Here is an 18,810-nt window from a genome sequence, read left to right on the forward strand (position 1 = left end):
AAACGTGACAACTGCTGTATAGTAGATGACTCTTCAATTGTGGCAATTGAAAACATAGCTTCTTGCGAAGATGACCAGTCAAAATTATTCATAATTGGAAGAAAGTTCATAACAGTTAAAGACTATTTTATTTCACCTTGCCCATCGTCAGAAGTTGGTGTATTCTGTGTTTCAAATTTATCTACGTTAATGAAGTGGCCTCTTTGTCAAATAGTATCAAAAGCAATGAAATATCCAATAGAAAACACAAATACGTTCATCGTAATGCGACTTCTGCATAACCCTACTGAATAAAAGGTAGATCGTACTTACAATTTATCTAATTTTTTGAAACCCGTATGCTCAATGCTTTTAATTATTCATATTTAACAAGCTATAATAATCCATGAATGAATTTATTTCGGTGTTTAAATTTTTGCTAGCTATTTAGTTTTTAACTATTCTTTTACATTCATATTTATTTATTTATTTATTTATTTTATTTATAATCAGTATTGTTTTTATAGTTTAAATGTTTGAAAAGTTCAAAATCGTGGAGTTCGCACACGGTGGGGTGGCCGTGATACCATATTCTTGGGTTTTCAATGGAGACAAAAAACCAAGTTGTTACTGGCCAGGGGACAAAGTGGCTTCCCGTTATGCGAAGAAGCAAGCTACGCCAATAACTGAAGAGTGGGAAACTTATGAAATATCAATCATTTTGAGCTGTGGTAATTAGTGAAATACAATATGATCCTAGAATATCAGGACCAATAGTAACTATAATATCAGGACAAATGTGCATTGAATTTATACTTTGTATATTTTTGCAATTTTTCGGTTCTACGAAATTAAGAAAAATACTATTGGTTCAAATATTTTAAAACCACTGTAAAGTTTGGTATTTAACAAACTTTTCAATATATCATTTCAGAAACGTTTGACGAAGCTTGGAAAAAAATGGTAAAGTATGTAAAGGACACCGATATTTCCAATAGCGAACGCGAGACTGGACCCGGAAAAAGAAAAAGAAAATCAAAAAAGAGTGCTGATCTGCCAAATAAGATACTGACCTCATCCTCATCTGAGGATGAAATAGAACAAGACTCTACTGATAACATCCCGGAGCTTCCAGTGTTGAAATCCATCCTACCTCATTCATCAACCTCCAAAGGTGCAATAAGGTTTAATATATTAGAAGGAAGTAAAGAGGCAACTTTATATTTACACAGTCAAAATTCTTTTAATTAATAAAATAAAATTAAAAGGTCAGACCTGATGATGCCTCTGTAAGAGGCGAAACTAGTCGTTGTTGACCTTTTAATTTTATTTTATTAATTAAAATAATTTTTACTGTGTAATTATAAAGTTGCCTCTTTACTTCCTTCTAATATTACCATATACACAGGTGTTTTAACTCTAAATTAAGGTTTAATACAATTAATCAACCAAATGTTAAAAACTCCTTTTTTAGTTGGAAACTCAACGAATGGCCTCAAAAAAAATGTCAAAAAAAGACCTGTGGAATTGGCAGAATTTGGTAAACTGGTTTAAATTTGCTTGAATTATGTCCCGAAGAGCTTCACTTCATTTTCTATTTTTAGATTCGATCGACGATCAATCACGTAAAAAAACTACAACTACAACTATTAACACGCACGCATCTCTTGTAGATATGGTTAACCTCCCGAACTACGATGACTTGAGTGTCAGTGAAGGTAATTCAAAATGGAAATTTTTTATACTTATTACCGGTTATAATTATAATTACAAGGTCAAATATAATGGTTTGGTTTTTTTATTTCGATTCTGTAGAGTCGACTGATTTTGTTGTAGGACCTATTCGTAAATCAACCCCTGCGAATCAAATAGACAAAATTAGGAAAGTGCCAAACGCAACCTCCGTATGTTCTGAAGCAGATCAAATTTCGCAGTCGCAATCAGGAAATAAATTTGGACAAAGCTTCACCCCAAGTACTCCAAAGAATTGCTCTGACATTGGCCGATCAAAATCTGCATCTAGTCGTATGGTTTCTGTTAGCGAATGTAAGTCATTCAGAAGGTTACAATATTTAAATCTAATATATAATTTCTAATTTCAATGCCCATTTTTATATAGCATGGCTACGGAGTATCTCTCGGAATTTAGAAATTATGAAAACTAACCAAAGGGAAATACTTGAAACCTTAGAAGCAGTTGTAAAAAATACTAAAAGTGCCAGTAAATCTGCCGCATCCGGGGAAGACGTTGAGCAGCTGAGAGAAATATTTGGATTCCCTTTAGAACAAGAAACAGAACTGGATTTTCTAGAAGAATCTTTGAAATCCGTGGAAAATGTCAACAAATCGGTAAGTTGATCTCGTTGTAATTATAAAATATTAAAATAACTTTTGTTAAATTTTTAGAGGTGCTATTTAAAACAATTTGGTGGCGTGACGTTGTACGACGCAGTTAAACGGATATTAAATCACGTCTTCACTGATCTGTTTGCGAAGGAATACAGCTGGGAGGGAAGAAAGGGGAAAAGAACGTTAAACAACCTAAAATTAATGAAAATAGTTATAGGTGAGATAATTAATTCCTACTCTTGTAATTTATTCCTACTTTGTTTTTATGTTTTAAAAACGAATTTTTTATCCTTTAAATCAGACACTGTTCGAAGCTCCAAAACCTTCCAAGAGGCTACAATTACTGATATTGAAAAACAAATTAAATCCTGGTTTAACCACTCCTCCGACAGAGTGAAATCTAAGGAATCCATCACATCGAAGAAAATCTAATTAAGCTCTATTTGAAGATTAATTACTAATTATAGCCTTTTCTTTTAACATATAAAATTACAAATTAGTGTACATAATTCATTAGTAACTGAATGTAAACATTAATTTTTAAAAATGTTAAACGTTATTTTTAGCAAATGTACCTAAATCATGAATTTTAAAATTAAATTGTTTAACAATTTAATAAGCGTGTGTACATTTTTTGCATATTTATGAAAAGCTTAGGATATCTCTATAATGTCCAATTTAATATTCGTTGGACGTTCTATGGATTTTTGTGGATATACTATGTACATACCTGGGGAAAATATAAAGTTTTTATTACTTAATTTAATGTTCTCAGAATATACCTGGGAGAAAACGGGATATCCCAAAATTAAATCCAATATCCCTAGAATATTCCTAGCACCAAAATAAGAACTAATGAAATTCCCTCCAAAGTCCGTGGGATATCGGTTAACCGTCTCAACTTTCCTCTACCGGATGTCTTGGGGATAAGGATACTGATGACATTTGGTTACCCGATGGACATCCCCAAATCGACATTTCTTGTTTTTTGGATATCATATGGATAACATAAATCTCCCAACCTGAGGTCCCTGGAATGTCATAGGAACCTTTTGTGTTTGCTGGGTTTCAATCAAATTTTTTTGATTTTAATCGGATTTTTTTGATTTCAATCAAATTTTTTTGATTTCAATCAAATTTTTTTGATTTTAATCGGATTTTTTTGATTTCAATCAAATTTTTTTGATTTTAATCGGATTTTTTTGATTTCAATCAAATTTTTTTGATTTCAATCAAATTTTTTTGATTTTAATCGGATTTTTTTGATTTCAATCAAATTTTTTTGATTTTAATCGGATTTTTTTGATTTCAATCAAATTTTTTTGATTTCAATCAAATTTTTTTGATTTCAATCAAATTTTTTTGATTTCAATCAAATTTTTTTGATTTTAATCGGATTTTTTTGATTTCAATCAAATTTTTTTGATTTCAATCAAATTTTTTTGATTTCAATCAAATTTTTTTGATTTTAATCGGATTTTTTTGATTTCAATCAAATTTTTTTGATTTCAATCAAATTTTTTTGATTTTAATCGGATTTTTTTGATTTCAATCAAATTTTTTTGATTTCAATCAAATTTTTTTGATTTTAATCGGATTTTTTTTATTTTAATCGGATTTTTTTGATTTAAATCGATTTTTTTATTTTTTATTAATTTTTAGGTTTTTGTCACTTTTTAAAAGCAATATATAAGCTTTATATAAGCTTTATATATCATTTTTATTTTTGTATAAATAATATTCAATAGTAGACAGTTTTATCGTGTCCAAAAATATTTATTCGAAGAAATAAGTATATTTGTATCACAGGAGTAACCTTGAAAAGTAAAACTAAACAGTGTGAGAAATAAGGCACTATCACAGGCCCATCACCAGTTTTAAAATTAGCTGGGCCAGTTTAAAAATTAATTGCCTGTGGTGTTAGTGACCCTGGTGACCACTTAATTAATTCAAAGTTTTTCCCTTCAAGATTTGTAGTTCTTTATTTAACACTCCAAAATTTTGAAATACTCATAATAACTAACCTACTAATCCTGGCACATATTGTGAAGAGTAGATAATTTGACCATAAATGATGAAAGCCTGATTTTGAAAGTTAAAAATGGTAAGTGGCCAGTTTTTTAATTAAACTACCTAGGCTCTACTGGCCACAGGTCCAGTTTAAAACAATTCCTTTTTTCTCAGCCTGGGAGAGTCCATTATTAAAAACCAAAAATGAGGTGGGGAAGGGATCGTGGTAGTCATAGGTAATAGTGTAATATAATGACAAAATTTGTCTAAAATATAATAATTCAATAGTAAATCTCTCATTTATGGAAATTAAATACCTTTTAAACAATCTTTTATAGGAACAGATTTAAATCAACGATTTTTAAAAAAAAAATCATTTGAATAAAATCGCGATTTAAAACAACCCTGGCCTTTGGCCTATGAAAGTTTATTTTTAAATAAGATGCTAGCGTCACCTGGCTGTCGTACTGTACTAAATAGCGCGGCAAATTCGAACTTATCCTGTTGTTCCTCCATGGTTTGTCTATGATATTACTTATTTACAAATAGAAGACGTGGAAGTCAATGGCTCAACTCTAAAAGATGAAACTACGAAGGATATGGCCCTGGTTCGATTCCTGGCTACGGTGGAGTTTAAAATAATCACTTAAATTTTAATTTAATTTAAAAATAAAAAGTTGTAGAATAAGTTAACGTTTATAGTTTTAAAAAAGCGTATAGGAACACGGACTTTCTCCAAGGCGTATTTTCAACCTACTGACGTTAGGGTCAATAGCTTAGCGGTAAAATATCCGCATACTACTTGTGTTCAATTTAATTAAATTAAATCAATTAATTTTAATTTAATTTAAAAATAATGCAAATCTTACAGAGTGAGTTGACTTTTATAATCTAATAAATGTAAATTTATTATAGAATAAATTGATGTTAATTGGCACAGGTCGGCAAAAGATGTGATTACTCTCGAACGTGCGAGTGTTCAAGTTGCTAATAGTTGCTTGATTTTAGAGCAAACGCGCTGAAGACCCGAACCGCCCCCAGCTACCTCGACCAGAGAGCAAGAGGTATCTCGCTCTGGGCCGGTTCCACCTCACTACACAAGGCGTGTTCTCTCTAAGCGAAGAGACCCCTTGTTCTCACAAATTCGCTAACGGCGCGGCGAGCGAGCATAGCGAGATCGGAGGGATTCTTTTTCTCTTTCAGTGCTTTCGGCTTCGAGAAAAGTCGATTTTCAATCATTTTGACGTTGCGTTCACAAGCTACCTTTTTATAAACGGCGAGTGGTTTTTCGCGAACAGAGGTAAATTATGTTATGTCCTATTGTTCTCAGAGCCGGTAAATCTGCGTCCGGTTCGTTACGGCGAACAAGTTTACGGCTACATAATGTTGACTAAATATGCGTTTAAAAAAGCGTAACACTCAAGGTAGTACAATTTAACATATGAACCTTTGAATTTTATATCCAGCACATTTTGCTTCGGCGTTAGTTTCGGACTGCTGTATCACCGTCTAAAAAGACCGGCCTTATTTTCAGCTTCTAATATAGTTTGTTACCAGTCAGTGGTGTAGCAAGACCTTTGCCACCTAAAAATTGTGGATTGTCGATGATGGTCCTTGGACCGTCGATAATTCTACTTGGACCGTCGATGATGGTACTTAATTGGACCGTCGATAAGGGTACTTGGACCGTCGATGACGGTGCTAGCACTGTCGGCGACGGTACTTGCACCGTCGATGACGGTATATGGACCGTCGAAAATGGTACTTGGACCATCGATGACGGTATTTGGACCGTCGATAATGTTATTTGGACTGTCGATGATGGTACTTGCACCGTCGATGATGGTTCAAGTACTTTCATCAACGGTACAAGTACCATTAGAATTAAGCTGTTCGAGTTTTTCGCAGAACATTACAGGGAATAGTTACTTTGAAGTTCTTTTCTATAATAAATAGGACATTCGCTCGTCGGTCTGGCGTATTTTAGAGAGCATCATACTACCATGAAATAAAAATAAATTAACTTTTGAAACAACAGTAGTAATGATTCACCGTAACTACGGTGTTGACCGTGCGCGAGATGGTAGTCGGCCATGGCAGTATATCTCGCGCACGGTCGTCAAGGTAAATCATTTCTACTACCGCTTTAAAATTCGCTTGGTAGTACCATGCCATCCAAAATACGCCACAACCATGACCTACCTTCCTATTCATTATAAAAAACAACCTGAAAAGTAACTATTTCCTATAATTTCTAGCACGAAACCCGAACGGCAGAACTATCGCTTATTCAAATCGCGCTCTGTCTCGTGACTTATTAAATACATAGAGCTCTAAAGCAAAAAAATCTAAATAACATTTCTAGAAATATTAAAAAATTTCCTATCAATATAAGCAATTCCTATTTGTTTTACATTATTTTTCGGCAACACGTGAGAAAGAGAAAAAACAGAACGTTAATAGAAAGAGAGAGAGAAAAGAACGTTCCTAATTGCAAGTTAGTCTGAGAGCCGATGTCACGAAATTTACCTCATGGAGTACATGAACAAAATGTAACGGACATTTCCGTACACACGGTCCCGCTGATTTGTTGAGAATACAGTCCAACATAATACATTCACCCTGCAAAGAATTCGTTTGTTGCAAATATTCCGGTAATTCCAATAATTTTTTTATAGCATTGTGTGATATATAATTGTTTTAAGTAAATGAAGTAATTTGTGAATTAAAGTAATAAAACGTCAGGTTCCAATGTTCTAGTATAATTTAATGCTCTTTATATTTCACGGTATATATTTATACCTAGTTAAAAAAAACTAGTTTTATGGAAGTGTGATATAAGAAAAAAAACATGAAATGCAAATATGCATATTTTTATAAAAAGTAAATAAATACAAATTGTATCAATATCCTCCCCAAAGAAAAAACTTAAATTGGTCGTTTATGCTAATACGTTAAACGATCGGGAGCTCGTTTGGTTCTTGTAGATACTCTTGTCTGTAGTTGGTTCGGATCAATGATCGGTGTTGATAAACTACTCGACACCTTATGGTCTCCCGGTGGTTCCGACGTCCATAACGCTGGTTCTGGAAAGTCTGCTCTCTGTGTGGCTACTACGTCTCGGAAATGGAAATTTGGCAGAGAAATTTGTCGGCGTTGCCGCGTCTGGTTGACATGCCTTCTAATGACTCCTGCATCCGTAGATACCGATAGCATTGAATTGCCAATAGGTCCCAGGATTGATGCTTGATACCATTTCGGTCCTCTACCATAATTTCTTATCCAGACGGGATCGTCTTTGTTGAAAGACGAATTAAACGGTCGCTGAGACTTCGAATTTTTCACGTCGTCATCTCTAGGTAGCGGACGCAGACGGTCTAAACGAGTACGTATGGATCTTTTCAGGAACATCTCGGCTGGAGAAAACCCCTCATCGTTAGGAATGCGACGATGAGCTAGTAGAATATTCGCCAGGCGTCTCTGCAAAGATCCTTCCGTGACTTTCTGGAGGCCTCGCTTGATTGTACCAACTGTTTTTTCGGCGTGGCCATTTGATGACGGATGGTAAGGCGCTATCGTCAAATGTCAAGATTGACTTAGCCCTTTTGAAAGCTTTTTCAGTTGCTTCGTTCCAGCTCCATTCCTTATCGGTGTGGGTCAGCAAGTATAATGGTGCTAGGAGAGTTGACATATTAGGAATAAATTTTGAATAATATGTAATCAAACCCAAAAAGGATCGCAGCTCTTGTTGGTTTGTTGGTGTAGGAGCTTCAACGATAGGTTGAACATTCTTCACTGACGGATGTAAGCCAAAGCGATCGAGACGATGTCCTAAGTAGTCGACAGAATCCACCATGAATCGACATTTGTCTCTGCGAAGCTTTATACCGGCTTCTTCTAGCCTGGTAAGAACAAGGCTCAACGTCTCCAAGTGCTGCGTATCGTCTTTTCTGGTCAACAGTAAATCATCTTGAAAGACTGCTATATATGAAATGTCTCGTAGAATTGCCTCTATCTGCCTCTGGAACACTGCCGAAGCTGATGACACACCAAAAGGTAATCTTGTATAACGAAACAGACTTCTAAACGTGTTGATGACGACCGGTTCCCTCGAATTTCTGTTGAAGGCGTAAGGTAGAAGACGAAGTTAGAAATCGGCGGTTCACAAACCCGCCGAAAGTCGAAAGCGGAGACAAAACTTCTCAAGACGAGAGGGAAATCGGCGGTCAACCCGTATCTACTCCAGTTTGATATTTCGACCTTCGACTGAAAATCACATAACAGTTTTGGCCAATAGAGATGCGGTTATGACGTCGTGTCGGTCATGTGATACACAAACGATGGTTTTCTCGAGAAAGAGTGGAGTCCGAGGCCCGAGGGAACGAAAGACTTTGTTTACCTCGTGGTTTCGGTGCGCTATGGCTGCCACAAATAAAACTGTGTTAGCGTGAGTAAAGGAAGTCTTTGTGAACTGCTGAACTTTTTACTTTAGAATTCTCCTCAACAAAACGTCTTTGTGAACGCGGCTTTAGATACCGAAGGGCGCCATTATCAACTGGAAAGTCAACCGCTGAACTATTTCTCGGACGTAACGTAACGACAACTATTGATATATGTTATCCGATAACAGATAAAGCTAAAGCTGAAAAGACGCAACGCTTCAAAATCGGCGAAGAGGTCCATATACGCAATTTCAGCAGAGGACCTAAATGGATTCCCGGTCGCATCGTCCGAGTCATTGGCTTCAATATGTATGAAGCTCAATCCTCTAATCGTATTCTACGTAAGCACGAGAATCAACTGCGACCAAGGCAAACGGTTCGATTCAACGAGAGCGGCGTCAAAGAATCTCCCGAACGTTCGTTCATGACCAAAACGTCATCAGATGTATCCAATAGAACGCCAGTCATAATTCGTAACCAGTCGAAGGAACCTGAGCCGGATTCATCAGCGACAGTCAGCAACCATCCGTCAGCTAACGATGTTCCAGTATCACCAACTCAATCTGGGTCAACAACGTCGGATTCGAACACGGTACCATCGGACAAGATCATGTCCACCAATTCAAATACCAGTCCACCAGTAAAACGATCAACGTCACAAGAAACCCATCGAACGAATGGGACTTTAAAATTAAAAATGGGGTAGTGTTGTATATAAAAAACTAAGATCTATTTCTTATCTACATCTGATAAGATATTAGAGGCAGATCCCGAAAGCTTTTTCCGATAGCGTAGATCAGCTTCCGGCTTCATGCACAAGCTTCTTTGGATTTTCTCGCTCCTTTATAAACCCAACTTAACTCTCCGGGCGTTAGCTTTCAGAGCCGTAAAATTATGAAATTAATTGGTAATTAATGATTTACATAATAAAACTAACTTTAATTGACTTGGATTGAAGTTTCAGAATTTGCCTTCGATGGGTAGTTTTATCTCTACATCCGCGGAATTAAATGAGTGTAAAAATGTTATCCCCTCCCAAAACTTTAAGACTAACAATCCTGAAATGATTAAAGCTAAGCAAGAGGGTAAAAGCTGAAAGGTCTAAACAGGGGCTTGGGGAAGGCAGGATTCGAGCCTAAGATTAAACAGTAAGCCTATCGGATTACTTTAATAAACCCAGGACATAAACCATTCAAAAGGAATATAGGGTAGAAATAGTGTAGTTAATTTTCCGGAAAAATAAAAAAATTGAGACATCATTTACTTTTTGTTATGTATTTTGGGAATCATAACGATACGATTGAAGTAAAAGTCAAGTCTTTATTACAAGGTTTAATAAAGACAAATCCGTTTTGTGTCTTGTTAATGGTTTGAAAATAAAATCGGTGCTCGAATGGCGAAGGGTTTATCAAACAGGTTCTCAAATTTTTAAAGTATTCAATTTATAATAAAATAAAGTTCTAAGAATTCAATTAAATTAAAAGTATTTACAAGCCACGGTAATTGTCGGAAAACACGAAAGTCAATCTGCCTACAAACATCCAATTATTAAAATTTTATCATGAAATGTTTTTAAGCTGTAACTCCTCCCCTAAAAATTGTCTCGTCATAAGTAATAAAACGCTAATAAGTATGAAAAATTATCTAAAAAGAGAGAGATATAATGTATAATTTATAAGTTTTAAGTTAAAATTAATTTAAACCTGTTTTTAAAATTGTTCATTTAACACTTTATAAGGGTAAAAATTCCGATTGACTGCAATTTTGCACGTTTGATAAGCATTTATTTAAATCCTTTCATGCCGTCAACTAAAAATGGACCAGAGGATTTCAATAGTATAAATAATTACTTTCGCGGTTAGATTAATGAAAATAGAAATTAAGTTCGTGAATTATACTGCCTGGAACGTAAGCTCCTTCTCATTTGAGTTCGGTTTGCAAATGAAATCAAATTCTTAAGTTGGGAAAAAAATTAATACTCCTGAATTACTAAAATATTTTCCGGATTTAATTTTTTCTACTTTGTTAGTTAGCAGGGTTATTTATATAGTCGTAGTTTCTAAATTAAAATTTATTATTATTATTTATCGTTAATATTATTATTTTTATAGTAATAAATTAATAATAGTATTTCAGTCTGCGAAGGCAAATTAAAAATAGAAATTAATTGAAAAGCCATGACAATAGTAAGAAACAAGCGTGGAAAGTGTTATGTTACTCAATGGATAGGCTCACCATCGTTCAATCGTAATTCTGGGTCAAATAATAATAATAATAATAATAATAATAATAATAATAATAATAATAATAATAACCGAAAATCGAAAACCGTGAACACGGCGTTTTTTTTTTGGGCTCCGTGTTTTGTGGATTTTTCAGCTGCTTTCGTCTGTCTACGGTGACAAATTTATATTTTTCGGAATTGGATACATCAGTGCTTTCGAAAAGACCTTTTGTGTTGTTTCTCATTTATAATTGAGCAAGTATCAATAACTTTTATATCATTTGGTTTCCCCGTTTTTCGCCATTTAGGCCCGACGGGTTTTTGAAAAAACGTTTGTTCTTTTATTTCGCGCGCGCGCGCGCACGGAATTGTTTCATTTCTCGCGCCACATTTCCAATTTCTTCATTTATTATCTTACGAGATAAAGCTGGATTCGCGAACGGTTTAAGAAAGCGTCCGTGGCTTCAGACTGTATTATGGCCACGTACGCTGAGACTGCCAAGTCGACGGGTGCCTACCCCAAATCCTCTACTATGCAGCGACCACATAATGTCATAAATACACATCCTTTCAACTACAACCATGCACAAAGCCTCAACAACAACCCTCAGCAACCTCCTTTCCACCTTAACCTAGCTCCTTACCATCTCAAAAATCAACGACCGCCTCCACTACAAAATAACCAATATGTCAATAAACTACTTCATCCCAAGCCTCAAATACCTCAACCAGAACCCACCTCTCGACGACAAGCAGTTGTCTTTCAGGGAATTCCAGAGATAAGCAGCTATGACTATGGTTGCGCAATCGATGCCGCTCTAAATCAGAAGCGCGCCGCCGTTTTTGTCCACAAAAAATCCAATAACAAAGTGTGGGCCTACTTGTCTAGTGAAGCCTTAGTCGACGATCTTACGGCGAGCGGTTTCGACATTCGAGGCGTCCATACATCCTGCCGAAGCCTTGTTAGATCTTCAACGAAACTTACAATCTCAGGACTCTGCCCTGAAGTACCACATTCTTTCATTACGCCGATGCTCGAGAGACATGGCAAAATAACAGGGAACATCTTATTTGTACCCATGACTTCCGCCACGTCAGACCAATATTTTTTCAATGGCATTCGCCAAATGTACTTCATTCCCGACAATGACCACCCTTTACCGGACCATATATCGTTCGATTTCGAGAACTTCCCTTACACGATGTTTCTACGATTGGGAGATGAACAATGCAACACGTGTCACCGTAAAGGACACACCGCCGACCGGTGCCACGCTCATCCTCAATCCTACAAGACCCAAGATACTACATCCACAAAACCTTTGGCAACTTCGGTTACTCAACCTAAATCTACAACCACCCAGGCTCAGGGGGACACTGAACGGAGTCATACCGATTCTTCATTTGTAGCTCCACCAGAACCCAGTGCAGAAGATTTTTCTTCAGATTGGAAAACCGTTCGTTCTCGGAACGCACTACTTTCCCCAACGAAGATAATCGAGTTGCATGGCTTAACACCCAATCCATTCGGTCCTCTCTCCGGCCTGGAAGAAAATTCACTTCATACGAGCCTTCCGCTAAATTTGACCTCTTCTACGTCCGCAGATAGACCACCACTGACCACCACCATAGCGCCTGCTACTCTATCGCGAATTCTCTCCGCAACACCACAGACATCCGATATCATTACCCCCTTACCTGATAAAAACTTACCAAACCTTACGGTATTGGAACCAGTGTCGACTCCGTTTCCCCTTACTCTTAACCTCAACGTAGGAGAGACATACCAACTTTATCGTCTCTTGACCCTACACCCTCCGATTCTTCACCTCACCAGCCGCCGACCAAATTGCCACTAGAATCACTTCCGGCCACAGCGCCAGTAGATTCTACATTGACCAATTCTCCATCTGCACAGACGGCAAAAGATTCGACTTTATCTACAGTTACCATTACAAACACAACCTCTCCAAATACACCATTAAGAAAGAAAGCTCTGAGCGACGACGTCTTTGAAGAATTTCTAGTTTCAGTAAAAAACAAAAAGAAAGGTCATCGGGATTTGGCTCTTTGTTATACCAATAACATTCAAGGACTTATCACTCAAATCAAAGACTGCCAAAAGACAGCCACGCCTTACGACGCGAGACGTCTTTCGGTTCTAATCGAAAACCTCATAAAAAAGTACTAATTTTGCTGTATCTAATATGTATCTCTCCACTTTATATCTCTATATTTCTATGAATTTTTGTTTAATGACCCATAATACCAGGGGTTTGAGAGACCCGGTAGAATTCAATAAGGAAATTTCTTTTTTAAACGATCATAAAATTAATTTGGCTGCCTGTCAAGAGACTTACCTAGCTAGTAATTTGTTTACAAAATTTAACGCTAATCACCCTTTTAGTCTGAATTTCTCAGGCTGCACGAATCACCAAGCTGGTGTGGCTGTGCTCCACAATAGTTATCAAAATTACCTGTTTACTGTTGCCAACACCATTGAAATTGTACCTGGTTACGTCCAAAGGACGACGGTTAATATAGTGAGTTCGAATTTTATTTTTAATATGTATAATTTTTACTCTAGCCAAAAGGACCCTTCGGCCATAAGTGCTCTAGACAAAATTCGAAAAGACATTCTAGATTACAATTACGCTAACTACATTGTCCTTGGAGATTTTAATTGCGTTTTGGAATCAAACCGTGACAGAGTAAATTGCAGAGAACATGGACCCCTGCTGGTCAAACACCTCACAAGTTTTATTCGGTCGTTGTGTCTTCATGACTCTGCCCACTTGTACAACGTTTGTGGTATGACATGGACGAACGCGTCTAACTCTCACCAGCGAGCGCGCCTAGACCGTATTTACGTCTCTTCTTCCCTTGTTCCCTTTATACGGGGGATGAGGATTCTGAATGGCGGTACTTCCTCTGACCACAAACCTGTACTTCTAGATCTTATTTTTCCAGTTCATAGTATCTCCCTTAAGAATATTTCGGATCTATGGAAATTCAACAACTCACTCTTAAATGATGAAAAATTCGGACAACTTTTTAACCAGTTCTTAGACACAGAATGCTCCAAGTTCCCGGGCGTAACTGAAGCCAGCATAATTTGGTGGGATAAATTTAAATTTAAAATCAAAATTTTCGTAAAAGAATACACATTCAACTGCAGTAAATCCGACAAATTAGAAATACTACAATTAGAAGCTAAACTTCAAAACCCCTCACTCTCCGATTCCGAAAGGAATCTCCTACAATTAACATTATCAGCCCTCGAAACCAAACGATCCGAAGCGGGCATTGTAAGATGCAGACTAAACCACCAAACGTACTCCAATACTCCGTCTAAGTACCTTTTTAATCTGGAAAACGCTAACCAAAGCCTTACCACTTTGGATTCGATTCAAAAATCTGATGGTACCCTAACAACTACCCCTCTGGAACTACTTCGCGAAACTCGTGATTTTTATGCCACCCTTTTTAAAACGCCTAATACAATTACGGAAAACATCCCGAACTACATAGATGTCCTACCTACTCTCGACGAAGTGGGTAGAGCCATTTGTAACGAGGATTTAACTTTACTTGACCTTGACAAGATCGCGTTGTCCCTCCGTCCAAACAAATCTCCTGGTTCTGACGGTATAACTAATGAGCTAATTAAATTTATGTGGCCTAAAATTCGCGAGATTCTATTTTTGGTTTTCCGGTCCTCACTAAAATTTAATAAACTACCCGATAGCTTCACAACATCGACTATTTCGCTTATTTACAAAAAAGGTGACCCACGCCAACTTAAAAATTTCCGCCCTATCTATCTCCAAAATAACGATAGCAAAATGTTTTCCAAATGCTTCGCTCTAAAATCATCCCCTTCGTTATGCGCAGTAATTCACGAAAACCAGACTTATTCCCTACCAAACCGAAGCATTCAAACAAATTTAAATATATTACGAGATGTGATTGACTACATCAGCGACAATCCACATATTAGCTTAGCCATAGTCTCGCTAGATCAGGAGAAGGCCTTTGATCGTGTAGATCATAATTATTTATTTTCCATTCTCCGTCACATCGGTATTTCCGGTGACTTTTATAAATATATTGTTCTCAGCTACGAAAATGCAGGAGCCAGAATTAAAGTTAACGGAGCTTTGACGTCACGTTTTGACGTTAATTCCGGAATTAGACAGGGTGACCCTCTGTCTAGTTTACTCTTTATTCTGTCTCTTGAGCCCTTTTTATGTCACTGTCGAAACACTCTAAAACCCTATAGTCTTTCTACACCATTTCTAGATTCCCCACTAACCAACTTTTCTTACCGACAACAAAGGTTTCTTAGTTATCCAAAACGAAATTACCTCCTATTGCGCGGTAAGTAATGCTTCCATCAACATGTCCAAAAGTTCAGGCCTATGGCTTGGTTCTTGGGTTGATCGCCGAGACGGCCCTTTGGGTCTCTCCTGGTCAAGTGAGTCCATCAAATTGCTAGGTGTCAACCTACTACCTCTCGAAGACTGGCAATCAAAATTTATCAAAATTTTTACGGAAAACCTACAAACCAATCTCTTGGCTAAAGTGCACTTTGTCGAAAATATATCGTACAGAAGTAGAGCTCTCATTTGCAATAATGAACTCTCTAAACTTTGGTATGTATTATCAAGTATCTTATTATTGCCTGGTGATGCTAAACGTATTATGTCGTCTTGCGCCAAATTCGTTTGGAACGATAAGAGACACTGGTTGCCCATTCGCCTTCTGTGCCAGCCGACCAGAGAGGGAGGTATCGGTTTACGCAACCCCACAACCACTTCGAAAAAATTTCATCTCCAAACCATTAAGCGACTCCTACAAAATACCTGTAATGCGACTGAGAAAGGTTTCTTCTTATTTAATTTATCAAAATCACACTCCCCGACTTACGGTATAGAAACTTTAGCTTACAAAATGCCCCTAACTGAAACTGGCTCTCAACGCTTTTATCAATCTCTTCTCACTACTTGGCACACTTTAGGACCCGACATTTTTCCTCCAACAAAATTTAACGAAATGCCCCAGCCCCAGAATTGCCAATGCTCAACTCCAACTGTTAGTATAACGTATCTTAAATCTATTTCCTCTCTTCAAACTCTAACTAAAAAATAGGCCTATTGAACCTTCAATCACAGAGTGTACAGACAGACTGTTTTTTGTACTACCCACCCAAACTAAGACTCTCCAATTTCAAACCATTACCAAAAAAAGAATTGCCAACATGTGCTCAAAAACTCTAACCCCAAGGTTATGATTCCACAAATAATAAATTGCACCAGCGATGACCGAATTAATTGGTCTTATGGCTGGTCCAATTCTTTTAACGCCCAGGAAAACAATCTTCTATACCGACTGGTTTACGGAAAAATACTGACTCCAGACATCGCGAGCCATTTTTTACCAGACTTTCCCCGCCGCTGTCCTTTTTGTCATGCCACAAACCCAACTTTCCCTCACATTTATGTTCTCTGTAATATTACTGTAGTCTTTTTACGTTACATAAATTTATTTATAAAATCCTTTGACCCAATTTTTGAGTTAAACACAAAAAATTACTGGCTGTTATGCGATATAAGTGAACCGTATTTGTCAACTAAATATTTAATCTTAAGCATTACGAAATTAACAATATACTCCATGTCATTGTGTAACAACACCCTAACTGATCCCTCAGTATCTCTTAAAAACCGGTTTCGGCAAAAATTAAAAAAACTTTGTAAAGATTGAAAAACAGAAACGAAAGTGCAATCTTAAAAATTGTTACCACGAGCTTAGAACTTTAAATGTAACCGAAATTGATCCTGGTTAAAAAAAAAAAAAAAGAAAAAAGAAAAAGTAAAATTGTAAAGTTAAAATTGCCAAACTCTTAATCTAAATGATACTAATATGTAAATACGCTCCTCTCTAACTTAGAATACATGTAAACCCCCCAAATGTAAATAAAAAGTTACTACAAAAAAATAATAATAATAATAATAATAATAATAATAATAATAATAATAATAATAATAATAATAATAATAATATTCAACTTTAAGAAACTTAATATTGTTACAAATTTGTTATTTGTATATATTGTATATTTTTTACTTATAATATATATTGTATATTTTTTACTTATAATATATATTGTATATTTTTTACTTATAATATATATTGTATATTTTTTACTTATAATATATATTGTATATTTTTTACTTATAATATATATTGTATATTTTTTACTTATAATATATATTGTATATTTTTTACTTATAATATATATTGTATATTTATTACTTATAATATATATTGTATATTTTTACTTATAATATATATTGTATATTTTTTACTTATAATATATATATTGTATATATTTCAACCTTCACGGAAATAACATTCAGGGCTGCTCGTACGGGTCGTTCCCTCTAGGAGGATAGGTTCCCTCAACGTCCGCCGACCGAAACTAGAACGAAAAAATAGTTTCATCGATAAGTGGGTAAATACCAGAATTAAACTGTCACCATTTTTAAAAGGTCATTTTAATTATTAATTATAATTTAGAATTTATCAAGTACCATTAATTTCAACTATTGAAGTCATTTTGTCTTAAATGAGGTAAGAAATGTTCAGGGGCGCAGCGAAGTACTTAGGTTGGGAGAGGGGGATATCAATTTTTGCCATCTTAAAACCGAAAAAATGGCGACTCAATGGAATATATTTTCAACTATCAACTGTCCAATTAAATTCATAGTAAATGGCTTTGATTTCATAATTTCAGAAAAAAAAACATCTAATGGATTACGAGAAATATTTGGTGTAAACCCAGTTTTAACGCCTATGGTTGCAAAATCTAAGCGAAGAGTGTTTGGCGGTTCGGTTTACTTGGGCGAGTAGTTCCGAACTTCCGACGGATAGAGCATTGTCTAGGTATTTTTGCGCTAAGCCGGGGTACACGAAGAAATAAAGAGTGCTTAGACGAGGCTAAGATAATTCTAATAAGAAACTCAGGACAGCAGTTCGTGATTTCTATTCCGTCGTCATATACCTTATAGTAACAAAATTACTAGCACTCCACCTAGTATAACATTAGGCCCGTGCGCAGTGTTTCCTGATTGTGGGATATTTCTTATATTGTGGGAATTTTTGGGCTCTGTGAGGAAAAGCTAACTTTTTTCTTCAAAAACTTTTGATTTTGTGGGAATTTTCATGTCTGTTGGTATTTAACCTAGGTTTTTTTTTAAATTTGACTATCAAGAGAAAGCTCAAAATTATCTAGAGCCGTGTATTTTCCTGAATCTTAGGATTTTAGAAATAACACGAAAGAGGCGCCTCCTAATGATTGAATCAAATAATGTAAGGCCTAACAATGTTTTAAAAATTGTAATTTCAATAACATTTAATTTCAAAAAGTTAATTTTTCAATTTTTTTTAAATATGGCATGTTTTCTTTGGGGCGATGCTAAACAGACTTGTAGGAATTAATGGAAAATTTACTTTCGAACATTGGCAACACTGCACTCGTGCGACTACTTTCAATTAAGTAATTTTTCCAATGTTTAAATTGCTAAACTTAAACCCATTTCAAGCCATTGAATTTAGTCTCTCGTATGATCGTCTGTCTTTTATGTAGTCGAAGTAGCCGTACCTGGTAGGCCTAATATCTACTATCTAATAGGCTAGACTTACAAGGAGACTACCCGAGGTGTTACACACCGATTTTGTTCAAACTCGGGGCATTCATGTAACTTGAAAAATCCTAAAGGGATTTTATTCAATGGGCAACGG

The 18,810-nt window shown here is 35.9% G+C and overlaps 2 protein-coding genes across 2 annotated transcripts in view; one reads left to right on the top strand and one right to left on the bottom strand.

The window, feature by feature from the left end:
- Positions 1–18,810, bottom strand: part of LOC149921095 (calcitonin gene-related peptide type 1 receptor-like) — a 317,091-nt gene that overhangs the window by 264,850 nt on the left and 33,431 nt on the right. The gene's annotated exons all lie outside the window — the stretch shown is intronic.
- LOC149921102 (uncharacterized) lies at positions 211–4,988 on the top strand. The gene is made up of 9 exons (XM_090163898.1): positions 211–297; positions 507–710; positions 914–1,153; positions 1,454–1,519; positions 1,584–1,697; positions 1,795–2,025; positions 2,099–2,328; positions 2,386–2,545; positions 4,888–4,988. The coding sequence occupies exons 2-9, from the start codon at positions 512–514 to the stop codon at positions 4,986–4,988; spliced, it is 1,341 nt and encodes a 446-aa protein (XP_090020024.1). The 5' UTR covers positions 211–297; positions 507–511.

This window comes from Leiobunum rupestre, chromosome 11 (genome assembly GCF_980474605.1).
Source record: "Leiobunum rupestre chromosome 11, qqLeiRupe1.1.hap1, whole genome shotgun sequence".
In the NCBI taxonomy this organism is placed as follows: domain Eukaryota; kingdom Metazoa; phylum Arthropoda; class Arachnida; order Opiliones; family Sclerosomatidae; genus Leiobunum; species Leiobunum rupestre.

Coding starts and splice junctions, on each gene's coding strand:
- LOC149921102 (XM_090163898.1), top strand. CDS start 512: ATGTTTGAAAAGTTCAAAATCGTGGAGTTCGCACACGGTGGGGTGGCC. Junction 711..913: donor ATCAATCATTTTGAGCTGTG/GTAATTAGTGAA, acceptor ATATCATTTCAG/AAACGTTTGACGAAGCTTGG. Junction 1,698..1,794: donor TGACTTGAGTGTCAGTGAAG/GTAATTCAAAAT, acceptor TCGATTCTGTAG/AGTCGACTGATTTTGTTGTA.